At 47.4% G+C, this 23,891-nt stretch overlaps 1 protein-coding gene across 1 annotated transcript in view; it reads left to right on the top strand.

Annotated features, from left to right (window-relative positions):
* Nucleotides 1–23,249, top strand: part of MRC2 (mannose receptor C-type 2) — a 67,587-nt gene extending 44,338 nt beyond the window's left edge. Inside the window, exons 15-30 of the mRNA XM_035136405.3 lie at nucleotides 364–502; nucleotides 1,501–1,536; nucleotides 4,955–5,115; nucleotides 8,224–8,291; nucleotides 8,415–8,515; nucleotides 9,293–9,432; nucleotides 10,228–10,333; nucleotides 11,117–11,280; nucleotides 12,161–12,269; nucleotides 12,990–13,228; nucleotides 14,345–14,513; nucleotides 14,772–14,921; nucleotides 16,783–16,902; nucleotides 18,356–18,535; nucleotides 19,622–19,648; nucleotides 21,211–23,249. Of these exons, the coding sequence (XP_034992296.2) occupies nucleotides 364–502; nucleotides 1,501–1,536; nucleotides 4,955–5,115; nucleotides 8,224–8,291; nucleotides 8,415–8,515; nucleotides 9,293–9,432; nucleotides 10,228–10,333; nucleotides 11,117–11,280; nucleotides 12,161–12,269; nucleotides 12,990–13,228; nucleotides 14,345–14,513; nucleotides 14,772–14,921; nucleotides 16,783–16,902; nucleotides 18,356–18,535; nucleotides 19,622–19,648; nucleotides 21,211–21,431 (2,130 nt within the window). The 3' untranslated portion in view covers nucleotides 21,432–23,249. The remainder of the gene's footprint in view (nucleotides 1–363; nucleotides 503–1,500; nucleotides 1,537–4,954; nucleotides 5,116–8,223; nucleotides 8,292–8,414; nucleotides 8,516–9,292; nucleotides 9,433–10,227; nucleotides 10,334–11,116; nucleotides 11,281–12,160; nucleotides 12,270–12,989; nucleotides 13,229–14,344; nucleotides 14,514–14,771; nucleotides 14,922–16,782; nucleotides 16,903–18,355; nucleotides 18,536–19,621; nucleotides 19,649–21,210) is intronic.
* The last annotated feature ends 642 nt before the right edge of the window (nucleotides 23,250–23,891 follow it).

Genomic DNA, 23,891 nt, shown 5'->3' on the forward strand with positions numbered 1-23,891 from the left:
TAAGGTGCTACTGAAGGAATTTTTTTATTTTACTTCGACCCAGACCAACACGGCTACCTACCTGTAACCTGTAAAATCATGGCTCTCTTTTTACTATTGTACTAAGGCTTCTTCTGTTAAGGAGCCACCATAAGAAACCCAGACCTCTCTCGATGCTTGCTTGTTGCCGAGGTAGAGGAAAATGCCTTTGAGATCACGCAGAGCACAGTGGGGAGTGGGGATTCCTTCTGGTGGGGGGAGAGAGGAAAGCATTCATGTCACTGCGCTCAACTGAGTTGGATGAGCCAGTGACCTAAGGCTTCAGTTGCCTAAGCAGGACATTCAGGGATTAACTTGCCCCCCCCATCTTTCTTTGGCCTTCAGTTCTCCTACCATAACTTTGACCGCAGCAATCATGACGACGAGGACATCCGGAATTGTGTGGCGCTGGACTTGGCATCCTTGCAGTGGATGCCTCTTCAGTGCGACGCTCAACTGGACTGGATCTGCAAACTGCCCAAAGGTGACTGGGATGCCGATGGGATGGCAGGGAAGGGAAGGGAAGGGAAGAGTTAGCCACAGTAAAGAACTTAGCAGTCGCCTCTTTCATGCCCACATATCTTCAAGCGCGAGATTTTGAAGGAGGATTCTTGAGGTGTAATGTTCAGCCAACTCAATAATCTCCATTAAGCGGAGGAGAAGCTGCAGAGTTAAGTACCTTGCCTGGGCTTCAGGAGGGCTTTGTTTACAGCTTAATATGTTCGTGGGTCACCACAGTGTGCTATGAGTTAATTTTAATACCATTTGGCCTGCCAGGTTGAGGATTCTTTTGTGGCTGACCTCTTTGGGGGTTTTTTATTGGGGTTTAGTGCCTGCTTTCATTTTTACTGCTGTTTATTTTTGCTGCCGTTGATTGCATGGCTAATGTTTTGGTCTATGTTACTGTTTTGAGAAAATGCTATAAGCATTTGCCCTGAGCCTGGCAAATTTCTACGTGAGTGTGAGGTGTCTAAAGATCGTTGTATTTAAGTGCATCTGTTTCTTGTCAGTTCCTCAAATAGGATTATCTTCCCAAGATAACTTGGTGTCCCTACTTAATGGGTATGTTAATATTTTTAGAATGACGAAGTTTCTCAGCACCACTAGTTCATACTAAGATTACTGAACCCCCCAGGGACATTCTGTCTTCCTTCTGGCGTTTCTGTTTGACTTTCACCCCTCTCCCCACAATCTAACAACCTTTCTGATTTTTTAAAATTAATGTTTGATTATTTCTTTGATACATGGTGGAATGTGTATAAAGACAAGTAGCCGCATTCCAATAAACAAAGGATGAGGGTTGCTCCTCTTCATAACCAGCAGGGGTTGCAGTATAGAAAGGACAGGGGCAATATCTTACCGTACTTTCCCGAAGTAGCCTTTCTTCCTGAATCTTCCTGAATCAGGAACTGAAATGAATTCTGGGCCAGACCCAGCACACCTCCCTTGCTCACTTGCTGATTGTCTGCTGTTGTTTAATAGGCACTAATGTGAAAGAGCCAGAGACAACCGTTCAAGGTGAGTGAATATTTTTTCCCCTGCTCATCCCATGTGGCAAAGCCTCTTTGTGCAGAGATCGCTCTGTCTCCACCCTCACCCCATACTCCTTGACTTGTGGATGCAAAAAACGTGTGTGTGTGTGTGTGTTTTCTGGATGCGTGCAAGCTAGAGGAAACACGATGCCAACTTCCCGCCTCTGCTCTGTTGGCATCATGCTTTTAGAGCGGTGTTTCTCAAACTTGGGTCCCCAGGTGGACTACAACTCCCATTATCCCTAGCTAGCAGGACCAGTGGTCAGGGATGATGGGAGTTGTAGTCCCAACAGCACCTGGCGACCCAAAAGTTTGAGAAAGGTTGTTTTAGACTAGAGACTCAGCAGCATGGAGGTCTTGTCAAGGATTGGTGGAGTGCTGCTGCCATTCTTATGTGGCACTGCCCCCCCTTGCTCTCTCAGCTGAGGCGATGTGGGGTCTGCAGTTGGGAATGTGGGCTATGTCCCTGGGAAAGGGAGTTCTGTTTTATCCCAAGGGCAGCCTATGTCAAAAGCAGGCAACAGAAATATCAGCTAACTGAATAGATAGAGTTGGATTCCTCTCAGCTATAGGCCTGCAGAGGTCAGGTATGTGCCGAAGAAGCTTGCACTCATGTGCCTAGCTTCATCCAGGTCTAGAATTACGATAGCTATGCTGGAGGCAGGATGGAAAAAAGGGTGACTGAACCATCTTGACTTCTGATTATCTTACTGAATAAAAGAATGTTTTTGATGTAGGAAAAAGGCAACAGGGCTCTGTGTGTGTGTGTGTGTGTGTTTGTGCATAATGTGATGGAGGTTTACAAAACCATGAGTGATGTGGCGAAACTGAGGTCCCATGAGGTCTGGCTAGCGCTAACTTTGGCTTTGTTTCAGTGCCAGGTTAAGACCTGGTTATTCTCTCAGGGTCTTTATGAATTGTTAATTCTGCAGCCTACCATGATGGTATTTGCAGCTCTGCATTTTAAGTCAGACGCAGTTATTTATACTTTTGGCTGCTCCTGCTATATTCGTGTAAACATTTTGAATGAATTGTGTGCCCTGCTCAGAGATCAATGTGATGCAGAGCAGGCTATAAATATTTTCAGAAACGAATAGTGGAGGCATTCATCCCCCAGCCTCAACGCCTGGGACACCTATTCTTGAAACTGATAGTAGTAGTAGTAGTAGTAGTAGTAATAATAATAATTATTATTATTATTATTATTATTATTATTATTATTTTATTTATACCCGCCTATCTGGCTGGGTTTCCCCAGCCACTCTGGGCAGCTTCCAACACAATACTAAAATACAATGAAACATCAAATATTAAAAACTTCCCCAAACAGGTTTAAGAAAAACAAACAGTGCTTCTTTACACAACACATCATTAACCTATGAAATTCATGACCCCGGGATGTTGAGATGGCATTTAGCATTACAGTGGTGGTACATTGGTTCTCAAACTGAAGTCCGTTCCTAATGCAAAACGGATTTATCCATTCCAGTCTTTTAAAAACAACCCCTAAAACAGCAATTTAACATGAGTTTTACTATCTAAAGAGACCACTGATCCATAAAATGAAAGCAATAATAAATGTACTCTACTATAAAATAAATAAGACAGTATTGTAGATGATAAAAATTAAAATTGATTTTTTCCCCTTACCTGCATTGTTTGACATCTGAAATGTTCAAAAACCAAGGCGCAGCTTCTGATTGGTGCAGGCACCCCAGAAACAATAGCCGACAGCCACCTTGGATGTTTGGCTTCTGAGAAAAGTTCGAAAACCTAAACACTTATTTCTGGGTTTTCGGCATTTGGGAACCAAGGCGTTTGAGTTCCAAGGCGTTTGAGAACCAAGGTACCTCTGTAAAAGCCTTTAAAAAAGAGATTGGATACATTCATGGAAGCTCTCCAACCTCCATGCCAGCTGGGATTGCAGCACCCATATTTCAAGTCATCTAATGTCCAGATGCTGGGATTAAGCAACAGAGCAAGAGTGGCCGTGAGTTTTTCTTGGGGCATGTGTGCTACAATGCCAGGGTGGCATTAATGAATAAAGTAGGGACTTGGGTGGCACTGTGGTCTAAACTACTGAGCCTCTTGGGCTCGCCAATCAGAAAGTTGGCGGTTCGGATCCCTGCAATGGGGTGATCTCCCGTTGCTCTGTCCCAGCTTCTGCCAACCTAGCAATTTGAAAGCATGCCAGTGCAAGTAGATAAATAGGTACTGTTGGCGTATTTAAACTGAGTAACTGCGCAACGAAAAGCATTCTGAGGAGACTGCAAACAAAGTATAATTAGGAGTTGTTTTAATTAAAGAAAAATAACAGAAGTTACATGAACTGTAAGAACATTACAGAAGCGTGACGTGCCACCCAGGGTACTGAGAGAGGTACGCAGCCCTCCTTATATACTGTATCCGATTGCTGACACGCCTTAAATCAATACAAACTTAACATCACCTGCTGTATTGCCCCACAGCTGCAAAACTAGGTCATTACATTTCCTTCTTTCTTTTAAAGAGATACACATTTCTGTGGAACAGTAATGAACCTTAAACTGTTAAACCACTCAACAGGTACCACTGTGGCAGGAAGGTAAACAGTGTTTCCGTGCGCTCTGGTTTCTGTCACGGTGTCCTGTTGCGCCAGAAGCGGCTTAGTCCTGCTGGCCACATGACCCTGAAAGCTGTCTGTGGACAAATGCCAGCTCCCTCGACCTGAAAGTGAGATGAGCGCTGCAACCCCATGGTCACCTTTGACTGGACTTAAATGTCCAGGGGTCCTTTACCTTCTACCTTTTTACCTAATGAATAAACATGGTACTGTGTTAGAATCTACACAGTTTGGTCAACCTGTCTGCATAAGCAAACAGAATGCATACCTGCCAAGTTCCTGCCTGAAAAATAAGGGATCAGACCTGAAGTAGCACTGCCGCCATTTTGGAACTGGGCGGAGCATGCTCAGAAGCGACTTTTGATGCTGCTCTGCCCTGTTCCAAAATGGCCGTCGCACCAGAAGTCGCGCTGCAGCCATTTTGGAACTGGGCAGAGCAGCATCAAAAGTTGCTTCTGAACATGATCCACCCAGTTCCAAAATGGCCGCCGCACCAGAATAAACCGGGGAAAAACAAAAAATATCCGTTTTTGTCGGCTGGGAACAGCTGGAAAAACGGGGGTTTCCCGGGGAATACGGGAGACTTGGCAGCTATGCATAGAATGTGCCTTCTGAATCTCTGTTAGAAGAGAATTAGGTTGACTAGATAGCTGCGTTGACACTTGGAAGAGTTGCAGTTCTTCTGACAGGGGGCATCTAAGGGAAATACGAGGTTTTGGTGGTATTAGCTGCCTTAAGCAATCTCCCCCTGGAAAGCTCCAAGTTTCCCCAGGGTCTCTTAACACATCCCGTTTCTCCACAGCGAGCAATGAGTGGGTGAAATACCAAGATGCTGAGTACAAGTTCTTTGACCATCATTCAACTTGGGTGCAGGCTCAGAGGATCTGCACTTGGTTCCAAGCTGAGCTGGTGTCAATTCATAATCAAGCTGAGCTGGACTTCCTGGGTCAGAACTTGAAGAAGGTAGGGAGCCACCTGGAATGGCAATGGGTTTGGGCAAAAAGGAAACAGTTTTTAAAATCCCATCCAGTTGTGGCAGGGACCTTCAGGCAGGAAGGGAAGGTTGATGGTTAGTGGAGACTAAATTGGGTCTTCCCAAAGATTTAAGGAAAATTTACTAGGTGAGAAATGCAAGATGGCCTCCAACTTACAATAATCTTAATACGTTTTCCCTAAGGAATGTGCTTTTGGTGTATAAATATGGGTATTAGGGTGTCAGGGAATCCATTCTAGAAGGAAAAATATGTTAAAATTACTATTAAGTGGTTGCCGTCTTTCATTTTTTCCACTTGCCAAATTTTCCTCGGAATCCTAGTACTTTGTTTCTACTGTTAATTTATAGAATCGAAGCCTGTCTGCCCCAGTTCCTTTAGATGCTTGTTATTTCCTCCCCAAACAAAAGTGAGAGCTGCATATAGAAAACAATGAAGGAATTTAACATTTTGGCCTAGCTGCAGTTAGACAGCATCAAGCTCTCAAACTTTTATACAGCGGAAGCTCACAGGGCTATTGCAAGGGTTTTAAAGGAATTACTTTTCTTTTAGTTTACGAATATATGTATATTGTTCTATCACTCAAGAGCAGCAAAACATAATTGGCTAGACGTTAAATGCCTGCCTAAAGAATTTTTTTTCAAGATGGTAGCAAAAGCATAGTGAACTGCTGCTAGTGAACTCCTCCTCCCAGTTAGTGTTTCACACAGTAATAACTAATAATATAAACAAACAAACAAACACAGGTTTGTTGTTGTATTCCAAGTGCTCTTCATTTGTTTATTTTATATATAAAAATAATTGTCTACTGCAATTTAATTAAAAGTTTCAATGCTCTTTACAATTAAATACAGTAAGAACGGAAATAAAAATATAAACGGATAATCAGCTGTTATGGATAATTAATAGTCTCCGTATAAGCCGGGCGTCAAATAAAACTTCCCAGCAAACATTTGACAGTTAACATAGACCATGGGTAGGCAAACTAAGGCCTGGGAGCTGGAGCTGGCCCAATCGCCTTCTAAATCAAGCCCGCTGATGGTCCAGGAATCAGCGTGTTTTTACATGAGTAGAATGTGTGCTTTTATTTAGAAGAAGAAGAAGAGTTTGGATTTGATATCCCGCTTTATCACTACCCAAAGGAGTCTCAAAACGGCTAACATTCTCCTTTCCCTTCCTCTCCCACAACAAACACTCTGTGAGGTGAGTGAGGCTGAGAGACTTCAGAGAAGTGTGACTAGCCCAAGGTCACCCAGCAGCTGCATGTGGAGGAGCGGAGACTCGAACCCAGTTCCCCAGATTACGAGTCTACCGCTCTTAACCACTACACCACACTGGCATCTCTGGGTTATTTTGGGGCATAGGAATTCGTTCATCCCCCCCCCAATATATATATATATATATATATATATATATATATATATATATATATATAGTCCAGCCCCCCACAAGGTCTGAGGTTTTGGGTTGATAATCAGATGAGCCTCACCAACTCGTGGGACAACTACAGATGACCTCAGTGATTGAACTGTGATATAATAATAATAATAATAATAATAATAATAATAATAATAATAATATACTATTTATACCCCACCCATTTGGCTGGGTTTCCTCAGCCACTCTGAGCGGCTTCCAACAAAATATTAAAAATACAATAAAACATCGGACATTAAAAACTTCCCTAAACAGGGCTGCCTTCAGATGTCTTCTAAAAGTCAGATAGTTGTTTATCTCCTTGCCATCTGGTGGGAGGGCGTTCCATAGGGCGGGCCACTACCAAGAAGGTCCTCTGCTTGGTTCCCTGTAACTTCAGTTATTATAATGAGGGAACAGCCAGAAGGCCCTCGGAGCTGGACCTCAGTGTCTGGGCTGAACGATGGGGGTGGTGATGCTCCTTCAGGTATACTAAGCCGAGGCTGTTTAGGGCTTTAAATAATAATAATTTTAGAAGGTGTTCAGGCGGCCCTTGCAGTACCCTGGACCTAAGTTTTTCAGTGCTGTGTAAATCAATACAAGGACCTTGAACCTTTCGTGTCACGTGTTGAGGGCTATGTGTTCCAATAGCCATCGCATTCTGCACCAGCTGGAGTTGCCAGACCAGGGCCAAGGGCAGCCCCACACAATGTGCATCGTAGCGACCAGGGGCGTACCCAGGATCAAAACTAGGGGGGGGCAAGGGGCGGGGCCAAGGCACGGGAGGGGAGGGGCCACAAAGTGGGAATGTGGGCGGGGCTACAGAGCCCAGGTGAAATCAAAATAAACCTGAAGCGACGGCGGCGAAGGGGAGAAAACCAGCGGCCGCCTAGAGGAGAAGAGGGAAGTCTGGGGGTGGGCTGGGGGGGGAGAGAAGGGAACCAGGCTTGGATCGGGGCCTCCGCGGAGGTCTGGAGCAAAGCCCCGGCCTCCGCGAAGCTATCCGAGGCTCCGTTGCTGCAGCGGTCTGGCAGGCGCTGAACGACTCCCGACGTTCGGGAGACCTTTGAGCACAGCCGCGCTGTGCGCATGCGCCCTGCACGGCGGCCGCCGGAGTCCACAGCCGCGCTGTGCGCATGCGCCCCGCTTTGCGCATGCGCAAAGGTCTCCCAAACGTCGGGAGCGTCAGCCCTTGCCCCCTCCCACACAGCGCGGCTGTGTGGACTCCGCACGGCTCGGGCGCAAGAGACTGCTGCGGGCGCCGAACTCGCGCTCCGCTGGGCTGTCCTCCGCCTCTGCCCACCAGCCCCGCCGGCAGCGCCACTCTTGCCCGCAGCTGCCCGACCGGCCCTGCCTCTAGAGTAGGGCAGCGGCCCCTCCCTGCCCCGCGGTGGGTACGCCCTTGGTAGCGACCCAGCCTTACGTTCACCAGTGCGTTGACAGCAGTGGTTAGGCTATGTATTGTATCGCAGCAATTCTGTAGGGTAGGCAGTGGGTCCCAGCACTAAATAACTGCTATGCGCAGGCAGAAACAAAAGGTCTTGGGACTCCATGCTGGTATCGTTGCACAAAAAGGGCCTGGTGGGAGGCAATCTGAAGATTAAGGACAGTCTTTTTGTTCTTCCCCCTTGACATTATTGCATATAATTCCTCCTTTGGCCAGTTTTCAAGGGGACAGGAGCAGCACTGGTGGATTGGGCTCAGCACCTATGAGAACGATGGACGATTTCGGTGAGTCTCTTTCTCTGACTATTAAGTGCCTTCTGTCCTAGAAGCATTTTTTGATGCGTCTTAGATTCCTGCTTGTGTTCAAAATGCGGAAACCTCCCCAATGTGTTTGTTTGCCATCTCCAGGTGGTCTGATTATTCTCTATTGAACTTCATCTCATGGGCACCGGGAAAGCCACGGCCTATCACCAAGGACAGGAAGTGTGTATACATGACTGCTAGCCGAGGTGGGTAATGGGCATGCAGACATTGGCCTGATATTCCTAATCAACTTACAGATCAACATTCTTCCCTATGGCCCTTTGCAATCTCTATGACCAGCCACCTGATAATTCCTAAAAAATATTCCGTCCCTCCAAACGCCCATCGAACCCTGAACTTCTGGCTGATGTCCCTGAAAACATATAGGGTAGGCAGTGGAAATGTTAAGATCACTGGCATCCTAGCTTATTATTGTGATGTTGTTTTTAAGCAGTTGCCTAGTCTTTAGAGCTATAATACAGTGGCACCTTGGTTCCTGAATGGTCCTGAACAAATCGGCTCCTGAACGCCACAAACCCGGAAGTGAGTGTTTCGGTTTGTGAACGTTTTTCGGAAGCTGAACATCCGACGCGGCTTCCACAGCTTCCGATTGAGTGCAGGAAGCTGCGGCAGCCAGTCGGAAGCCGTGCCTTGGTTTTTGAACCGTTTCGGGCGTCGAACGGACTCCTGGAACAGATTAAGTTTGAGAACCAAGGTTCCACTGTACATGAACACTCACCATTTTAAAAAAACAACAACTATCAGACAGCTGGATAAAATAATGTTATGCCCCAAAGGGAAAGCTGACCCAAGTTTGGGGTTTTTCTGTGTTGGAATTTGTTTATACAAATTTTTGGGACAGGCTATGATGGCTGCTGTTTCTTACTGTGAGATGGCTGCTGTTTCTTACTTTTAAGAGTGCCATTGTAACCAAGCAAAATATAGAATCTGCTCTCATTCTTCTCCTCTCCCCTCTTCTGCAGAGGATTGGGGTGACCAGAAGTGTTTCACCGCTCTGCCTTACATCTGCAAGCGCACCAATATTACCACAGGCTCCTTGCCACCCCTGCCGGCGCCTACTCCTGGCAGCTGTGCCCAGGGCTGGCATGCTGTCGGCAATAAGGTACTTGGAAGTGCTTTCCCTGGCCCTGGACACCATCATTCTTGGGGAGAGGGAGGAGTCTGCCAGGAATGTTTGTGTGCCAGGTCCCCCTTGAACTGGTGGTGTGGAAATAACATGAAATGGACAGGTGGTGGTATGTGGAAGGGCAGAAATTTGGCTGAGGGACATTCCTGGTCGAGAAAACCACTTCCCCCCTCCTGTTTGTGAATGTATGAGAGTCAGTGTGGAGGGGACTATATTGAGTGTCACATTTAGGACTGATGAGACATGGGTTCAAATCGTTTTCCGTCAGCCTTGCTTAGATGAGTGAGATTTCAGATAGATAGCTGTTTCATCTTGCAAGTCTGCCTGCGTGGTTGTGTGTACAGTGGTACCTCTGGTTAAGAACTTAATTCGTTCCGGAGGTCCGTTCTTAACCTGAAACTGTTCTTAACCTGAAGCACCACTTTAGCTCATGGGGCCTCCTGCTGCCGCCCATCGCCGGAGCACAATTTCTGTTCCCATCCTGAAGCAAAGTTCTTAACCCGAGGTACTATTTCTGAGTTTGTAACCTGAAGCGTTTGTAACCCGAGGTACCACTGTAGTTCGATTTCCCCTTCTCCAATATGCCTCAATATCTTTTACCTTCTTACCTCCTGGTATTGTTGCGGAGAAGGGAAACCATCTTTTTGGGAGGAAAGGACGGGATGAAATTGAAAATAAACAAAATAAATGTGAAAGTCACAGGAGGGGAAATCCCCTGCCAGAAATCTTTGCTGTTTATAAATCTCCTTTTCTGTCAACTTTATAACACAGTGCTTTAGGATTAACAGCGAAGAGCAGGTGACTTGGCAAGAGGCGAAGCGAAGGTGTGAGATTCAGGGGGGCGTGCTGGCAACCATCGCCAATTACGTTGAGCAAGGTAAGGGCCCTTTGTTCACAAGACAACTCTGTGTGTGTGTGTGTGTGTGCACGCACGTGCGCACACAAAAACACACACACAAACACGCACACACACACATTGCCTCGCCTCGCCTCTGGGAACTGATCGGCTTTTGGCCCAGGCAAGTGTCTTCCATGAGCCGAAGAAAACCCAAGGAATATTCAGGCATTTGCCTGAACATGTGAAAGGCTAGTCTGCGGACTTATTGTCCTGAACACTGGACTGGAATGGACCCTTGGCTTGAGGGCCTTCTTGGCAGTGGCGCCCTCCCTGTGGAATGCCCTCCCTTCAGATGTCAAGGAGATAAAGAAGTAAAGAACTTTTGGAAGACACCTGAAGGCAGCCCTGTATCAGGAAGTTTTTAATGTTTGACGTTTTGTTATGTTTTTATATGTGCTGGAAGCCGCCCAGAGAGGCTGGAGCAACCTAGCCAGATGGGCGGGGTATAAATAAAACCAACATCGTATTACTGGAGTGGTTGCAAGAAAATAAGAACAGTCCATCATAATATATGGAGGATTAATAGAGAACAGAGTGCCCCTGAGAAAGGACAGAATGTATTTCCCTCACCCACTGAATAAGCATTGTCTTTTCCTCGCCCACCTTGGAGGCAGTTAGAGGGCGCTGGGACGCCTCTTTTTAGGGGAAGCACTTGATGGCAGAACTGAACTCTGGCTTTGTGGCCTCTAGTCCCTATGAAAACAAAGCTTTGCACCTTCCTTTGACTTCCTCCAGTAACGTGCCCCCCCTTCCCATTTGCAGCCTTTATAACCACTCTTCTCCCAAATGTGACCTCTGACCTGTGGATCGGCCTCCAGGATGCAAAGAAGGAGTTCCAATGGGTGGAAGCCGAGCCGGTCAGCTTTGTGAACTGGGGTCCTGGTGAGCCCTCCGGATGCGGGGCATCCACAGCTAATGAGAACCCGGTGAGCCAAACCCTGGGGGATCCCCTCACCCAGTTTTGGGGAGCCTCACTTTTTCATGGGGATGCTGCATGTTTCATAGAATTGTAGAATTGGAAAGGGATCACGAGGATCATCTAGCAATGCAGGAATATGCAGCTGTCCCATACGGGGATCGAACCTGCAACCTTGGCATTATCATCACCGTGCTCTAGCCAACCGAGCTATTCGTCTCTTTGTTTCCTATGCCAATACCTTTTTGATCAGGGTGGTCCAACACATGGCCCACAAGGCAATCTTTGGCAGCCCTCGGCAACTTCTTAAAGCAGTTTGAGTAGCCAGCTTTTTGCTGTTGCTGTGAGGCACACGTGGAAACAAACAGCAAAAGTGCTTGTCGTGTCTCAATCTTTGCGATGCCAAATGGGCCTCTAACATTGCCCTGGGCCACGCCAACAAGGCAGTTGTGAGGTGGGTGTTTTTATCATCTGGGCAGCCCAGGACCTCCAGACACACAGCCCAGGCTTGCACCCCAGGTAGGTCACTTAGGTGCCAACACAGCGGTTTGATTTCACCCCTGGAGGCACACTCCATTGCCTCTCGAGACAGACGGATGCCAACAGTATCCTTTGATGGCATACTAGAGGCCACTGAAACATCTTGTTGCCAGTGAGTTCTGCAGAAATATTTAGTGTCTGCCCTCAACTCAGTGCTGGCGTTCTGCGCCAGCTGCAGATTTGCAACAGTTGTCAGGGGCTGCTGCGTGTAGAGGTATGTTGCAACTGCATACCCTCAAGACTGGATGGGGCCTTGCACACTGCTCTAGCTGATGGCATGCGGTGAACAGCCTTCCCACTGTTCCAATGGGCACAGGTGAGTGACGTGCTCCTGGTTCTGTCTCTTTCAGACCAACTGCGCTGTGGTTTGGCATGGCATCCCGCCCCAGTTCACTGGCCGCTGGGATGACAGGAATTGCCTGGAGGAGAAAAATGCCTTCATCTGCCAGAGGAGGAAAGGTAAGAGTGCAGGAAAGATGCAAGCGGGGACCGTGGGGGTGGGGGTGGGGGTCAGGTGCATACCTGCCAAGTTGCTGTCGGAGAAATAAGGGACCGGGCCGGAAGTAGCAGACCAGAAGTAGCGCTGCCGCCATTTTGGAACTGGGCGGAGCATGCTCAGAAGTGACTTTTGATGCTGCTTTGCCCAGTTCCAAAATGGCCGCCACGCCAGAAGTCGCACTGCAGCCATTTTGGAACTGGGCAGAGCAGCATCAAAAGTCACTTATGAGCATGCTCCGCCCAGTTCCAAAATGGCCGCCGCGCCAGAATAAACCGGGGGGAAACAAAAAAATCCGTTTTTTCAGCTAGGGGCAGCTGGAAAAACGGGGATTTCCCGGGGAATACGGGAGACTTGGCAGCTATGGTCAGGCGGTCTGCAGCTGTGCCTGGCACAGGGAGGATTAATGTGCCTTGGCAATTATCCAAGGTGCCACTGTTTCTCAGACCTCCCCACAAAGAGCTGCGAGTGAGAAAGCAGCAAGAAATGGCTGGTGGTGGAAAGAGGGGGGAGGGAACACACCAAGAAGCACATTCGAGTGGTGTTCAAAAAGCTCCAATATGCTTTTGAATTAAACCAATCCTGCTACGTTAATGGCTCTGAGGCAGGGTGGGGTGGAAATGCAAGCTACAATTATGCCAGTTCTAAGGAGCTCTGGTCCTCTTTCTTTCCCCCACCCCCAGATCCTGCCCTGAGCCCTTCCCCAGCAACCTTCCCCCCTGCTCCCAACTCCACCCTCTCGTACTTCAACAGCACTTACCGCATCCTGCAGAAGCCTCTCAGGTGGCAGGAAGCCATGCTCCTGTGCGAGAGCCTCAATACAAGCCTGGCGAGCATGACGGAGCCGTACACCCAGGCTTTCCTCACCCAAGCAGTGAGCAGCCTGCGAGCCCCGCTCTGGATTGGCTTGTCCAATGAGGAGGTAAGGCAGCCAGGGGGACTGGCTAAGACAGACAGAGCAGTGAGAGTAGGGGAAGCAGGGCCGGCCCTGCCATTTGTCAGGGTGGTGCTCCTGCTTCAGACAGCACCACTAGATGAAGGCAGGCCTCAGTGTCCAAGTGGTATAGCAAGACCTTTTCGACATTGTTGGCCCTGGTAGGCTTTTGGGCTCTGCTTCAGGCGGCAAAGTGTCTTGGGCCAGTACTGGTGGACAGGTGGGGATCAGATTTGGGAGTGGCACAGTCGCTAGAGCCAGTAGCCAGAGCTGCAGAGGTCAAATGACCTACAATACACCCTCCTGGATGGGAGCCCACGTGTCAGGGGCTAGACTGAGGAGGAATGGTGGGGACCGCACCCCCCTTCTCCTGAACCTTCCCGAGAACAGGACACTATAGATTTACGACAGTGGTTTGCAGAAGGTCATAGTTCAGAGGCTGCAGAGGGGAGAAGATGGGAAATATTGGGAGAGGAACAGCAGGAAGAAGCAGCGCCAGGGGGAGAGACAGCTGACAGACTCAGTGTCTTTGGAAAGCATTCCTGACCTCCCCCCCTCCCAGGACAAGGCGGGCATTGAGGGCAGTAGAACAAAAAGTTCAGAGGCAGAAAACTCAGATTAGCGGACGCAGGGGTGACGTAGAACAGGAGAGATGGAGGGGGTGGGACTTTACTTGGAGCAACGCCATTATCTAGGGGAGACCGCATTCCTTTGTCTCTCTCTGTGACTATTGAATAAATCACTTGGTAAGAACTTTTATTGTTTATCTGCTTCTTGGCTGCCACCGTGGGAGGGATAGGATTCCCCGAAGCCTGACACCAAGAGTGTCAAGGTGGGACCAAGTGTAAGGCATGAGTCACTGGAAAAGGAGTGCTTTCAGAGCTGGGTCCTACTCCTGAAATGTCTTAAAATGAACTATCTGTGCGGGACACGGGATGGACGCCGAACAAATCCAGAATATTTCACAAGCCTTACAAGTGCACACCTCCTGATTGCTTGGATTTTATCTCCATCCAGTCCCGGTTACAAGCTCCCCCCTCAGAAATCTTATTCTGTCTGGTCCAACTTGGCAGGTCTTTTATTGGTTTATTGGGTTGCTTTTAGGGGAGGCGAAGCTATACGTGGTTCACAGAGGAGAGCCTTTCCTACACAAACTGGCAGGCCGGAGAACCGCAGCAGCTTGTGGGGTGTGCATACATGGATGTAGATGGGACCTGGAGGACCGCCGGCTGCGACACCAAGCTTCAAGGGGCCATCTGCAAAATGAGCACAGGTGCTGTATCTGGGAGAGAACTGCGCAGGGGCAAGGAGGGGATGCTCTAATACAGGCACCCCCAAACTTGGCCCTCCAGATGTTTTGGGACTACAACTCCCATGATCCCTAGCTAACAGGACCAGTGGTCAGGGATGATGGGAATTGTAGTCCCAAAACATCTGGAGGGCCGAGTTTGGGGGTGCCTGCTCTAGTAAGTCCTGAGCCTGAATGGAGAAAAGGCCCAGACATTTCTTCTAACCAGCTCTTCTTTTTCAGGGGCCCTTCCCCCCCACAAGTGGAGGTACAATGGGAGCTGCCCTAAATCTGTGGAGGATTCTTCCTGGATCCCCTTCCGGAATCACTGCTATGCCTTCCACATGGAAGTCGTGCTGGAGCAGAAAGAAGCTAAGAAGAGATGTCAGAAAGGTAAAGTGCTTCTAAGAAGCTCAGAGGGAGCAACCTGCGCCAGTTCCCATGCTCTAGAACATGGCTTCCAGCGCAAAGTCACGTTTTCTTTCGCTCTGGCTTTGCTCTTTGTGTCTGGTTTCTTTCCTCCTTCTTTGTGCCTAAAGCACACGCCAGCATTTAGCTTGGAAGTGGACTGCTGGAGGTTTTCTTCAGCAGCATCCACCTGCCTGCCTATTCCTCCACTTGGGACTGTGGAGCAGTTCTTGTAGGTAGGATAATAATTTCAAAAAAGCAAAGTCATTAATGCACTCATATCTTTACAGTGGTACCTCGCAAGACGAATGCCATGCAAGACAAATTATCTGATGGTGACTCGCAAGATGAATCCGTTTTGCGAAAAATTCGTCTTGCGAATCGCGGTTTCCCAAAGGAATGCAATGAAATTTAATTAATGCGTTCCTATGGGCAAAAAAAGAAATTTCAATGCGTTCCCATGGGGAACCGCGATTTGCAAGACGAATTTTTCGCAAAACGAATTGACTCGCGGAACGAACTAAATTCGTCTTGCGAGGTACCACTGTATATTTATCACACACAAGCAATTCCCGGCGACAATAATGGAACATCAGAGTAATAACCAAATACCAGAGCTGAAGGAATCTGATCACCCCTACTTTGTGCCTGTTTTAGTACAGAACAGTGTGCACACACCATTGGCAATGCGTTTCTGTAGAAATCCCAGTTGCTGCAGACATGCTCTTCTAAAGCCCTGGCACCTTTCTCCCTTAAGAGTCCTTTTCTTTCTCCTGCAGAGCCAGTGCTCGAGGGGAGAGCAAATGAAGTGCAGTTGATTGGCAATAAGGCAATCAGCAGAGCTTTTCTTCCCGTTTAAGGGTCCTCTTTGGTTAGAAGGTTTCGCTACAGGAGCTAGGCAGGGAAAACTTGTGTGGCCTTCAGGCACATAACATGCGGGCACCTGTGATTCTGTCAACCAAACTCAGTATCCTGAATATGAGTATTTTTGGCAAGTTTTCCATGGAAAGTTTGTCCGCAATGTGTAAGAGACCGAGGAATGAATAAGAATTACCTGCATCAAATCCCGCCTCTCATTCTTATGACACACAAAAACAGCATCCTTTCTCCAACATGAAGGACAGTAATACAGTGGTACCTCTGGTTAAGAACTTAATTCGTTCCGGAAGTCCGTTCTTAACCTGAAACTGTTCTTAACCTGAGACACCACTTTAGCTAATGGGGCCTCCTGCTGCCGCCGCGCCGCCAGAGCACAATTTCTGTTCTCATCCTGAAGCAAAGTTCTTAACCCAAGGTACTATTTCTGGGTTAGCGGAGTCTGTAACCTGAAGTGTTTGTAACCTGAAGCGTTTGTAACCTGAGGTACCACTGTATTGGCTCACCTTACAGATCAAATGAATATATGAAAAGGGTGCTTAATTTGCATATCTTTTTTTTTATTCTGGTGACAAAATTTGAGCTTCCTTCATGTGGACGAGGGTGTCGTTCAGAGAATGCACAGTGCGAGAGGCTCTCGGCTGTACCCTTCTTGTCCAGTACAGTGGTGCCTCACTAGACGAATTTAATTCGTTCCACGGGTCTTTTTGAATTTTTTTTGAATTTTTTTTTTTGCCCATAGGAATGCATTAATTGAATTTCAATGCATTCCTATGGGAAACCGCAATTCGCTAGACAAATTTTTCGTAAAACGAATTCGTCTAGCGAGGCAACCTCCGCTAGAAAAAACCTTTCGTTAAGTGGAAATTTAGTTAAGCAGGGCATTCGTTAAGCAAGGCACCACTGTAAAACTTTCAGGCTTGTGCATCTGTTTCTACTCTTGTTCCATCATCTCCCGCTTCCCCCACAGTTGGAGGTACTGTGCTGTCCATCCTAGACGAGATCGAGAACCTATTCGTGTGGGAGCATCTTCAGGCTTATGAGAGCCAATCCAAAGGAGCTTGGCTGGGGATGGCCTTTAACCCCAAAGGTAAGGCTGGCAATGTCTCGATTGATTGGCACGTAGTTAACAGCACATTATTGTCGTAGGAAATGAAGAGCAGCGAGGAGGGAGCGTTTGGGGCAGTAAATGAAGGGTGGTGTTAATACATGAACTGAGACCAGGCATAGGCAAACTCGGCCCTCCAGATGTTTTGAGACTACAATTCCCATCATCCTTGACCACTGGTCCTGTTAGCTAGTGTGAGGGACAGGGGATATCGGGAGGTCCCTCCCATCTTGAGCTCCAGCCCATCGCCGAGCGCTGGGGAAAGCAGGGAGAGTTCCGACTCAAGTGGAGAAACAGGAAGTGGTGTCCGAGGCTCAGGCAAGGTAGCAGAGCCATTGCCCAAGGGGGGAGCAAGGGGGGAAGGCCAATCCCACCTACTCCGGAATTGCGCAAAAAACGTCGGGGGAAGAGGCTGGGTCTCCCCAAGCTTTTATGCTGGAGAAAAACGCGCCAATCTCCATTCGGAGGTTCTGCAGGAAACCGATAAGATGTGTTAACCTCTGTAAATAGCACTGCTTTAAGCACTGTAAATACACAGCACCAATAAAACAATAAAATGCGGAGCTGTGTGGAGTCGTTTCTCTGAAGTAGCCCACCCAGGCCACTGTGACAGCTAGGGATGATGGGAGTTGTAGTCCCAAAACATCTGGAGGGCAGAGTTTGCCTATGCCTGACTGCGCGTGAGGAGCAGTCCAGTCTATCAGTTACCCCACATATGGATCTTGGCCAGTTTGATTCCTATTCATAAAAGTACATTTAAAGTCTATAATCTGCACCCAGGGGAAACAGCAGGCGGAGAGGAGAGGGAAATGGAAGCAGTGATAAATGGGGGGGGGGGATATGCAATCATATTTATTTAAAAGCATTTCTAAACATAGTAGGTGGCTTATAAAAAAAGGTAAAGGACCCCTGACAGTTAAGCCCAGTCACAGACGACTCTGGGGTTGCGGTGCTCATCTCCCTTTACAGGCCGAGGGAGCTGACGTTTGTCCACAGACAGTTTTTGCAGGTCATGTGGCCAGTAAGCCGCTTCTGGCGCAATGGAACACCGAAACCAGAGCAGCGCACAGAAACACCGTTTACCTTCCCGCCGGAGCGGTACCTATTTATCTACTTTCACTTTTTGGCGTGCTTTCGAACTGCTAGGTTGGCAGGAGCTGGGACAGAGCAACAGGAGCTCACTCCGCCGCGGGGATTCGAACTGCCGACCTTCTTATCGGCAAGCCCAAGAGGCTCTGGTTTAGACCACAGTGCCAGCCGCGTCCCTTTAGGTGGCTTATATCCAGCCATTTTTGCCCAGCAGACTACACTGTAATCCGTGCAACTTGTTTCCTCTTTTGGAAAAAAGAATTTTTGATGCTTTCCTGCCATCCAGCAGAGGTGCTCCCTCCCTCTCCTCCCACCCCCCCACGGCATGTTTCTCCTTCCTCTGCAGGGGGCACACTTGTCTGGCATGACAACATGGCGGTGAACTATTCTAACTGGGGGCAGGATGACACAGGACCAAGCATGCTCAGCCAAAACAGCTGCTACTGGATCCAGAGCAGCAACGGGGTGTGGCACTTAGGCTCCTGCTCCAACGTCACCATGGGAGTCATCTGCAAGACAGCCCGAGGTAAGCGGGTGGTTTTGAAGCCCTTTGGAGCTAAAATGTGGGGCGAGGCTTCTAATGGTCATGGGTCAGACTTCAGCATCGGGGAATGAGAGCAGGAGTTCGTTGGGGTTTATTAATGGATCCTCATCAGTACATTGTAAGGGCCAGTTGCAGTAAATCAAACATGATCAACAGCCAGTGAGGTGGGCTCAGAGAGACTTCAGGGGATTGACCTTACTTCTCTTTTGCTTAATTACAGAATCCTGTATATATCTTCATGCATTGAGACTTTTTTCCTAGTCCACTGTTGTGGTGGTGGTTTTTGGATAATGCTGATAATTTAAATAAGAGAAACAGTCTTGACCAAAGACAGCCAGTGTGCTCTTTGGGAACCTGGCCCTCTTGGGGGCTGGGTGGTTTAAACAGAATATGTTAGACATGGATTGTCCTCTGCAGACGGACTTTGGTTGTCCCAAAACTTGAGATAGAATGAAATCGTTTCTTGGGTCAGCTTAGGCCACTGTGGGAATCTGCAGAGTTCTATGGGTTCATGAAACACTTCATCGGCTAGTGAAAAGCGAGGCGGCTTCCAAGTAGATAAGAGAGGGAGCTGGGTGACTCGTCTATTATTTTCCATTCTGCCTAATGAAGAGTTCTACGAAGCCTGAAAGGCATGCAAACTCTTAATCATTCCTAAATTGGTTCAGTAAAGGTATTACTCTAAATATGTTTGATTGTTACTTTATGGAGAAAAATGAAGGGACAAAAAGAGCTAGAAAGTAGGGTTGCTCTACCAGTGGACAAGGGGACAGGTGTGGTTAAAATTGAAAGAGAGGAAATATTACGGTATTACTTTTATTATTATTTTTATGGGTTGAAAGGGAAATGCAGCTAATGAAAGTCAAAGAATGCAACAGCAAAGCATGGAGGGGGTTGCTATGGAATGGTTTGAGCTCTCCTTCAAGCAACATATGAAACAGTACTAGGAACAGGCAAATTAATGACACCCTTTCTCTCTCTCTCTCTCTCTCTCTCTCTCTCTCTCTCTCTCTGTCTCTGTCTCTGTCTCTTCCTCCTGCCACTGGCTGGCTTCTCTTTCCATGGCAGCGGAAGAAAGCAGCCTCTCCAGATCAGGTACGTACCAAACTGGAAACTGGTTGCAGTGTCTCCTTGTAGGTGAGCTTGGCTTTGCCTCCTGACACTCCTTTGAACACCAGTCCTGAAACAGATGGACTCCCAGTCTGTTAAACTGGTTGTAAAACCAGAGTCCTGTGCCTTTTGCACTATAGAAGGGAGTGATAATTTGAAGCAGGGAAGCTGGACCTGCTTCAGTTGCAATGGCTGGGCACAAGTGAATTGGACAGGCCTAGCTCAAACAGCCTCTCTCCTCTTTTGTGCTTGGAGCACAACCTGCCCTCTGCTACTTCTCTGCTACCTTACCTGAAGCGGGAGGGGAAGCCATTGGTGGAAGGGTCCCAATGGACTATCCCATGGCAGTAATCTCCACCAGGAATTCCCACCAAGGGAATTGTGGGGGCCTGTAACACAGCACCATAATTCATTGTCTGAAAAGGGCCTGTAGTGTACCATATGCTACTAAGGGACATTCTGCCAGGGCCCTCTGCTACCTTCCCTCCGAGTTAGGGCAAGGTAGGACTTGGATCTGCCTTTTGTTTTTTTAAAAAAGACGAACTGCCAAGGGAGGAGCCAGCCCATCTCAGATTTGTAAGCATGCCCTTTGGGAAGTCGCAACCCCTCTTAAGACCCTGCAAATACTTGAATGGTATGTTCTCAAAACCTCAATGGTTTTGCATAGGCAATTGGTGATGTTGCTCCATCCTAGGGGTTGGCCAGGATGGACCCTGCCAATGATGCAGGCCCGAGGGGGCACAAAAATATGCATCTCTCTGCCCTGGCTTGGAGTTGTCAAGGTTGCAAGGGACGGGGGGGGGGGGTGCTGATGCAGCTCCTGGCCAAGGGTGCAAGGGAGCCTAGGTATGCCTCTGGGTGTACACAGTATCATAGAATCATAGAGTTGGAAGGGACCCTGAGCAATGCAGGAATATGCAGCTATCCCATACGGGGATCAAACCTGCAACCTTGGCATGATCAGCACCACGCTCTAACCAACTGAGCTACCCATGCGTTCTCATATTTATAGAACTTGTATCTTGAGCAGAATTCATCATTCCAAGGGACTTTGTTTACATTTAAACTGAACTGTTAGGTAACTGGGGACCTAGTTTATTTTATTCATTAATTTTTTTCCTCCCAAAGGAGTGCAGGGTGGCAAGCAACAATTTAGATGGAGGAATGAGTAGAGCTTCTAGTAGTGAGTGGGTAGCGCTTCAGTGCTCTGCATACTTTCTTACTCCTCTCCCATGATTAGAGAAGCTGAATACAATTTGCAAACCGAATTTAACACATCTGTTTATAATATTCATCCCAGAATTTGGTTCTTTGGCACACAAAGGGGCTATTTTTCAGCACAGACCGATCTGCAAAAGTTGTCTCTGCGGCAGAGAAATCTTAGGTGGGGATTTAGCGAGATTTCCTTCTTTTGAAACCCAAGTGGCAAGAGTTTCCCCATTTCGATGTGTCTGCTCAAAATTCCGCATCCCACTAAGCAAACTGAAACTAATCCTGCCCAGTTCCGTGCACAAAGTCTCCCCCTTGCTCTTCCCTCTCTTTTGCAGCTTTCCTGGAGAACACAAAGGCCATTGCGGTGGTTATCCTCTCCTCCTTAGCACTGTGTGCACTGATAGCAGTCGCTATCTATCTGTACAAGCGCCGGCGGACCTCGGAGCAAGGGGCGTTTGAGAGTGCCCGTTACAGCCGTACCAACTCCAACCCCAGTGAATCTGCAGAGAAGAACATTCTGGTGTCTGATATGGAGATGAATGAACAGCAAGACTAGTGTTGGAATTGGCGAGCCCGGGGTGGGGGGTGGGGAGGGACGTGAGTACCTGTCATAACATGCCATCTCAACAGCAAGCCCCCGAGGACAGCATAGGGCAACAGCAGGGTCAATAGATAGGACTGTGAACTACTAAGGAGATGTGGAGCAATACTAAAAAAAAAAAAGGTCCCATTTGTATGTGACACTAGAAGAAATTCAACCTTGGCCTTGTATGTCTGCCCTTCTCAAAGAGGAGCCATGGAAGAAAAGGGAAAGTGGTTCATTTGCTGGAGAGAGTGAGCTAGAAAACCTCATTTTGGGTGAAAAGGGAAGGTGGTTCATTTGCTGGAGAGAGTGAGCTAGAAAACCTCATTTTGGGTGAAAAGGGAAGGTGGTTCATTTGCTGGAGGGAGCGAGCTAGAAAACCTCATTTTGGATGCTGCAGACTCTGCAGCGCAGCGTCTTCTCCACATTTCCTTAGAGAATGAAATTGCAAGCATTACTTCTTCCTGGTTCTAATATTAAAACAGGGAAGGGCTTTCAGGGTTCCCCCGTGTTCTTCTTGGTAAGAACACGTCTGTCTTATTTTGGATTACTTTTTGAAGCCATAAGAGTGATGGGCTCTTGAATTCCTAGTAACGGTGGTTCGATCTTCTATTCCTCTGATGCCGAGATACCCCGAGATAAATTCTTCCCCAGCCATGCCACTACCATAGCAACCATTCTGCTGATAAATTCTGTTGCCATATAGAGGGCCTTTCTGCGAAAACGACTGAAAGTGGTGCCACAAGCATTTTCACAGCTTCAAAACGACCTCTTGGTGACAAATGAGTAATGGGTGTGAGCTTGGGGGTGGTGAAGACAGGAACGTTGCTATTTGCCTCTGCCTCTTTTAACGATGACTCTGGCTAGATATGCACTTCCTTGCAAAGCTCAAGCCTTCAAAGAATTGAACATCATTCTCAGCCCTTCTACAAACTGGTGGTTTGGGGAGTTCACCAAATGGCCCTGGGGGTTGTGTCATTTCCCACTGATCACGAAACGAAACAATGCATCGAGCAGGTAAAGTGCGGGGATGAGACAACTGCATTTCAAACAGGAACAACGAGCATGAGTTGTTGATTCGAGGCAAGGCCTGGTTTTCCCCCCAAGACCAAAATGTTGCAGTCTGAGCACTTAAAGAGAACGCATTGTATCTGCAACAGAAACACTGCCCTGAACTTAAAATGAGAAACAAATGCATATTTATTGCCGAAAACAGTTTTTTTGCAGAAAGGTCCTCGGAACAACAGCATTTCTTGAGTGGAAAACTAATATACTGGCACTTGTTTTTTTAATTTTAATTTTGTTTTTGTTGTTGCCTTGCTGGATAAGAGGTATAGACAACTTGTTTTCTTGTACTTCTCGTTTTATACTCTATCAAAGTGAATGTTTGACAATTATACCTTCTTTTGAGGGTAGTTTGTGTCTGTGTGTAGAGGTGATGGCCAAAGGTTCTACAATTCCCCCCTTTCCCACTTAATTTTCAATCATTCTAAGCAATGCAACAAACAGGACACTAAAGTTTTCTTGCTTCCAGAATAAGTATACAACTTGGGCTTGGATAGCATATGCTAGGAGCCTAGTGAGAGACCCTGGGTGAAAGAAATGTGGAATTAAGGGTGAACAAATCGAACGGGATGCTGTGGCTGTCATTTTGTCCTTTGCTTCCAACTAAATAACTTTGGAACAGTGGCTGTGCTAAAGATGATAAAGGGAGAATGGTTCTTTTCTGCTACTCAAATAATTATGAGAATTGTTGTATATATATAAAAAAATCTGGTAATTTTCACTTAAGCTGGATATTAAGTGTTCATAAAAATGTTTACCTTTGTCTCTTTAATCTTTAGGTACCCGGAAGCTGCCATACCAGGCCATGGTATGGGGAGTTTCTGAGACAATCTTAAGTTTTCTAGTTCCTTTTCCCTTGATGACTGCTGCTTGTTTCCCGGGCATCTTTTTGGTTTAGATAAAGATGTTCATACATATTGATTTGTGGCTAATGCTAAACAACTTCTCTGCTCAGGGGATCATTTTTCAGGGCTGAATTTGAATGACTTTGCCCTGGACTCCACCATGAGATGTGTGAAATAACAGATCCTTCGATAATATGTAGTGTGCCTTCATCTCTCTCATAAGTAGCCACAGGCAAGCCTTGTGTGTCTGGGCAGTTAAGCTCCTAGGCAAAAGGCCAATTTCTGGGCTTGAGTGCTGGGAACCTCTCATTTTACAAATGAAGCACCAACCCTTTTGCAGCAATATTGAACAGAGGATTCCAATGCAGACGTGAAAATGGTTCGGGGGCATGAGAACTCAGTATCCATGTTCACTGAAATGGATATTCTCTGAAACCAAAGCTTCTGCCCCAAGAATGTTGATGTGCGGTATGAGCACTTCTTCAATGTTTTGACAAAGGAATTGTCATGGAAATACCTTCTG

Source organism: Zootoca vivipara, chromosome 12 (genome assembly GCF_965207765.1).
Source record: "Zootoca vivipara chromosome 12, rZooViv2.hap1.1, whole genome shotgun sequence".
Classification (NCBI taxonomy): Eukaryota; Metazoa; Chordata; class Lepidosauria; order Squamata; family Lacertidae; genus Zootoca; species Zootoca vivipara.